The sequence below is a fragment of the Anolis sagrei genome, chromosome 6, assembly GCF_037176765.1.
Source record: "Anolis sagrei isolate rAnoSag1 chromosome 6, rAnoSag1.mat, whole genome shotgun sequence".
Lineage (NCBI taxonomy): Eukaryota > Metazoa > Chordata > Lepidosauria > Squamata > Dactyloidae > Anolis > Anolis sagrei.
In genome coordinates, this window is record NC_090026.1 from 39,128,999 (window position 1) to 39,135,122 (window position 6,124).

Here is a 6,124-nt window from a genome sequence, read left to right on the forward strand (position 1 = left end):
ATATTAATTTAATGTGTAAATAATCAAATCTGCAAAAGTGAAAACTGGAAATGTGGAGAGTCAACTGTAATCTGTCAAGGGCTATTTTTGTTATTTACTGCTGTGGCAAATGAACATTTGTGGTTGTGACATTTATATCTGAATGCACTGCTTTTTTTGTCTTTGTTCTAATAGACAGATGAAAGCTTAGGAAAAGTTACTTCTTTGGATTACAGCTCAAATTCTCTCCTAGGTCCCAACATGGCCCGGTACACTGGCGAATCGCAGGGACTGCAGTCCAAAAAAAAAAAACTGCAACCCTTATCCAAAGTCTGGACAGACAAAACAACTAGGGGGAAAACCCAGCAACAATGTTTTTTTTCCCCTCATAGCATCATTTTACATACCTTACTTCACTGTAGGCCACAGACTATTGGAACACCATGTTCAATATATTTTAAAACTGTCTCAGTGGGTATTCAGAGAGATATTTCAGTGAGAATGCTCCAACAACTGTAGGCATCATATTTTCCTTAAGATCATTTTATGAAAGATTGTGGTGAGTTTCCATAATGGAGTAGTGGAGGTTAGAGCCTGCTTGGAAGCTATTCTCTATATCTAACAAGATACCTTGATAATCCAATCTGAAATCTATAAAGGCTGCTTGTGGTGCTTCTGTGGTAGATGATGAAGAATTCTTCAGGTCATCGCTGCTGCTGCCTTGATTTATCACTTGTTTAACCATGATGCCTTAACACAATAATTCCTCCTGAGAGATATAAGGGAGCAGCATCAATGTACCAGCCATGCAGGCTAAGGTTTTGTGATTACTCCATCCTACCACGTTCTCAGGACAGCCACTCTCCAGGAAGGAAGGAAGGAAGGGAGGGAGGGAGGGAGGGAAGGAAGGAAGGAAGGAAGGAAGGAAGGAAGGAAGGAAGGAAGGAAGGATGGACTAGTTTTATCATATCCCCACCTGAACTTGGAACTTTCTGGATTACAATTTTCAGAATTTCTCAGTCAACATGGGTATAGGGTCAGGGAGTTTTGGTTGTCTCAAAGGTAAGTTTTCCACTGATGTACTCTACTGACCTTATCACATGTGCTTCTGGAATCATCATGCATCCTGGCATATCTGGCTAGAGTGTGGATAACCTCACATCACCTGGCTTCCCCCTTACCTGATCCTATGGGGGGAAGTGCCCACTACCCAGCTTTCCCCCATTGATCCCTATGTAACATAGGAAGCCTCACATGTTCTGGTTCCTCTCCAGCTACTTAGCTAAATTATAAGCTTAAGTTAGACTTACGATGAAAGACCTTCCAAATCCTTGGATAAATAAGCATGTTTTGTTCTTCCAGAAATTTTCCCTTGAAAACAACCTGGATGAAACCAGAGCTTACTATGCATTCCAACTTCAAAGCATCCAAAATGTAATCTCTCAATGCGAAGAAGAGCTTAGTGAGTTTCGACATGACATCAAGTGTCAAAATAATCAATACAAAGTTCTCCTTGGAATAAAAACTCGCCTGGAGACAGAGATTTCAACTTATCGCCAGCTTCTGGATGGAAAAGGGTAATGGAAAGTTTACCTCAAAGGGAAGGGGGGAAATGAAACCTTTATCTAGGATCTGTTTCTTTGGGGAAAATGCTGTCATGCAAAGAAAGTATGCATCACAGCTGAAGCTTGTGATTTACCAAGCCTGAAAGCAGGCCTCAGGATGAAGCATACAGGATCATACCTGAATGTATCAACTATATAACACATTGTGCTACTTTAAGATGGCATGTGACCTATATAATAGGTGCTGCTCCTGAAGAAATCAAACATATAATATGACAGAAGACATAATACATTCCTCTGGTCCTCCTTTGTCTCCCTGTCTTCTCAGGATCATGAGGATCCTGGCCCCATGCTGAGAGAAGGGCTGAGGCACACACAGCTCTCTAGAGCTCTCAGCAACTGCACGTGTCACTATCCTCTCAGCATGTTGTGGTGACCCAAAAAACACATGCAGAGGGGAGGCTGGAGGAGCGTTTGGTGCAGGGGGGTTCACACGTGGGAGAGCCCCTTGCAGACACATTTGATCCCCCCCCCCCCAGTGCCAACCACCCTCAGCCTCCCCCTCTGAGCCAAATACCATTATTGAACACACACCCCACCCCTCCCAACCATGTGCCCTTCCTCCTGGTCAGCTCGCAATGCAGCCCCAATGTGAAAAAGTTTGCCCATGACTGAATCAGACCCATTTACTATATCCTAAAAATGAATGTGTGTAGTGCACATCTAAAAATACCTGCTTGTTCAGGGCATGTGTCTCTATTGTCTAGGCTACTTGCCATAAGCAGAAAATGATAGCATGTGTGCTATAAAAGCAAGTTTAGCCTGACCTATAAATCAGAGCCAGCCGAGAGCAGAAATGATGACACACACCCTACCAAACCAACTGCAGCTGCAGGTTGGCATCTGCATGGTGCAGCCAAGCCAAAACTGTGTCAGTTCACTAGACTGTAACCTCACCTTCCATGTTGCCAGCCAAACAGCTCCATGTGAGGTCCAGGCCCATTCAGACTTCAGCAGAGGCACCTGCATGGCCAGGATGAAAGAGGGGACCAATCTTCTCACCCAACTTTCTGGTGGTTGCATGGAGCTTTGTGGCTGTCTAGGAGTGGCACCAGCACTGACATGCACCAAAACCATCACTCTATGCTAATGACCTCAGGGAAGAAGGTGATGATAGATGTATCCTATGTGGACAGTGGCTCAATCCAAAATGGACCCAATCCAGCTGTTCACACTGCCCCAGCATGTAAACAAACTCTGAGGCATTCCCCGGCTTAACCAGTAGTGAGGCAAAAGCAGCATATCAAGGATTAGCCATTATATTCACTGGAAGTATAGAAATGTTGTGAAGAGAGCCAGGAGTCAACTCAGAGTGAATATGAGTTTTCATGCCCATGTAGACTTGCCCTTAGTTATCTGGAGCGTTCTTGGTTGGAGAAGGCTCTGTGTTGAGGTAATTGGGCACATTTTTGAATAACAAAAATATTCAATGCAAATAACTATGGGTGAGGTACTTAGAGGAGGAAAGAGAGGCTATTATGATCTTTCCAGGAATTATAACATAATCATTAACAGCTAAGGTTTTGTCAGGGATAGGGAAAAAATGTGGCTGAGCACTACTGAGGCTGGACAATTGATTGATTTGGCTTAGGACAGGAGAGGAAAATATATTTGGGATTATAGAAGCTAGTGAAAGAAAAACTTTTAGACCCTTCCATTCTTACACTCCATATAAACCCAAATGATGTATGTATGATTTCTTAGCATCAGGATAAATACAAAAAGAAACTTAAAAAAGGAATACACATTTTCAGTTGCTACTACATGCGGAAGATAGAATTATTATTAAACACATTTTTACTGAGTGAAGTAATTTGTGTTTCCTTTTTATTTTACTATATAACAGGATGGCAGGCTCCAGTTCAACCATGAAAGGTAACAGTCCTTATTATTATAGCTGTTAAAATATGGAGGGATTTTACATGGAATTACACATATTCATCAGCACCAATCCAATGGTTAGTCCCAACTGGAGCAGACCCACTGAATCATCATGAACATTCAGGAGCCCCCGGTGGCGCAGTGGGTTAAAGCCCTGTGCTGGCAGGATTGAAGACCGACAGGTCGCAGGTTCGAATCCGGGGAGAGGCGGATGAGCTCCCTCTATCAGCTCCAGCTCCTCATGCGGGGACATGAGAGAAGCCTCCAAGGATGATAAAAACATCAAATCATCCAGGCGTCCCCTGGGCAACATCCTTGCAGACGGCCAATTCTCTCACAACAGGAGCAACTCCTGACACGACAAAAAAAAAAATCATGAACCTTGTAAATCAATACTTATGTGAGTCCTATTCATTCAATGGGTTGCTTATGTTGAGAGTAACAATTAGATTCAGGACATCGAAAATAAGACTGTAAATGAGCAATAGCCCTGATAGTTCTCTCGTGCCTCCAGCATTAGAGATCATTTGCCTTAATATCCTGAAAAGCATCAATATCAGAAAGTTATTACCCTTGTTTTTTGTTTGTGGGCTTTCCAGAGGCATCAAGGTGGCCACTTGTAGGAACAAGGAAGCTGGCCAATAGATAGGCCATTGTCCTCCTTGTAACCACACTTTTGTTTTTTTGTTTATTGCATGGGTGAGAACCTCCAGTAATTGAACTGAAGTTTCCAGCAACTCGAACCAGCATATCCAATGGAGAAGGATACTGAGGGGAGATATTGACTTTTACGAGTTATTAAAGAGAATATTATTCCCACCATTGGATATAGTCATACTTGTTTAATATGGGTGTCTCTAGAGAAGGCTCACAGGCAGTATATGGGTCTTTTTCCCTTATATGTTACATTTATGAAAGAGTTCTTACATTAGGGGTATATTGTACTTCATAAGTCTTTTGTGGTTGGGTAAGCAGAGATTCGGGGTGCATTTGTGCAGTTTGACACCACTTTAATTGCAATGACTCAGTGCTATGAAATCATAGGAGCTGTTGTTTTATTATTTATTTAATAATAATAATAATAACAACAACAACAACAACAACAACACTTTATTTGTACCCCGCTACCATTTCCCCAAGCGACTCGGTGCGGCTTACATGAGGCCGAGCCTGAATACAACAATACAAGCAAAACAACAACACTACAAGCAATTAAAATAAAACATAGACAATAAAATATACAACATTATCAATAAGACAACACACAATTAAAAACAGTGGGAAGGCCAAATGTAAAGTTAAAATGGAAATAATACTGGGACATGGACGAAAGGTGATAATGGCGTTTGTGGAAGGGCATACGAGCAGATCTAAAAGTGTAAAGTGCCTTCTCTACCAAAAGTACTGGTGCCTTATCTAATTTCAGTTCTTATAATTCCCTAGCATTGAGTCATGGCAGCTAAAATGGTATCAAACTGCATTAACTGTACACTCTAGATCAGGGGTCCTCAAACTAAGGCCCAGGGGCCGGATGTGGCCCTCCAAGCTCATTTACCTGGCCCTCGCTCAGGGTCAACCTAAGTATGAAATGACTTGAAAGCACACAACAACAACAACAACAACAACAACAACAACAACATCCAAAAGCAGGCCCACACTTCCCATTGAAATACTAACAAGTTTATATTTGTTAAAATTATTCTTCATTTTAATTATTGTATTATTTTAAGTGTTTTTTTTTTACACTACAAATAAGACATGTGCAGTGTGCATAGGAATTCATTCATGCTTTTTTCAAATTATAATCTGGCCCTCCAACAGTTTGAGGGACTGTGACCTGGCCCTCGGTTTAAAAAGTTTGTGGACCCCTGCTCTAGATGCACTGTCAGTTATGTGGGCTGAAAAAAACCCTCAAATCATTGGCCTATGCTTGGTGTATGAGAAAAGGAACAGAGGACACAGTAATATATCTACATATTTTCTAAGCAACAGGAAAATCAATTAGACATTCTTCTGACTAGGTATGTATAAGATATAAAATGTCCACAACGTCATATCCCGTATTTTGACAGTTAGATGTACATGTGTCCTAATTTCAGATATCTCTACTGATCAAGATATTTAGAAATATGTGTACACATTTCAAGTTTCCAGGAGATGTGGAAGTACCCTCAGTCCCAAACATCTATATCTATATAAGAAATCATATAATTTTTAAAAAAATGATGACAATTATGAAAATGCCTCTCTAAATTTCTTCCAGAATCTGGATCAAACAACCTGAATCTCAAGAAGATTGTACAGGAAAGTGTTAATGGACAGATAGTCTCCACACATACCACCGACATTAAAAGGCAGGTTTGAGCTCACAGTGTGAAGAAAATACAGAAAATCCTTTGGAAGTCCAATTATTTAAGAAAAAGAGTCCCATCCCTTGCTAACATCTCCTTGTGACCTTGAATCCATTTTCCACAGTCTTGTTTGCTGCTATATAAACTGCTTCTAATTTAATTTAATATGAATGCCAACAATTTACTGTCTTATCTTAGCTCCTACTACTTTAAAAACCAAATATAAATAAAGACATTATTATGCTATTCTAGTTTCTGGTTCACTGGAGTTGAAGCATGGTAGCCAGT

At 40.9% G+C, this 6,124-nt stretch overlaps 1 protein-coding gene across 1 annotated transcript in view; it reads left to right on the forward strand.

The window, feature by feature from the left end:
• Window positions 1-5,868, forward strand: part of LOC132778246 (keratin, type I cytoskeletal 23-like) — a 34,071-nt gene extending 28,203 nt beyond the window's left edge. Inside the window, exons 6-8 of the mRNA XM_060781014.2 lie at window positions 1,342-1,556; window positions 3,451-3,479; window positions 5,749-5,868. Coding sequence (XP_060636997.2) covers window positions 1,342-1,556; window positions 3,451-3,479; window positions 5,749-5,849 — 345 coding nt within the window. The 3' untranslated portion in view covers window positions 5,850-5,868. The remainder of the gene's footprint in view (window positions 1-1,341; window positions 1,557-3,450; window positions 3,480-5,748) is intronic.
• The last annotated feature ends 256 nt before the right edge of the window (window positions 5,869-6,124 follow it).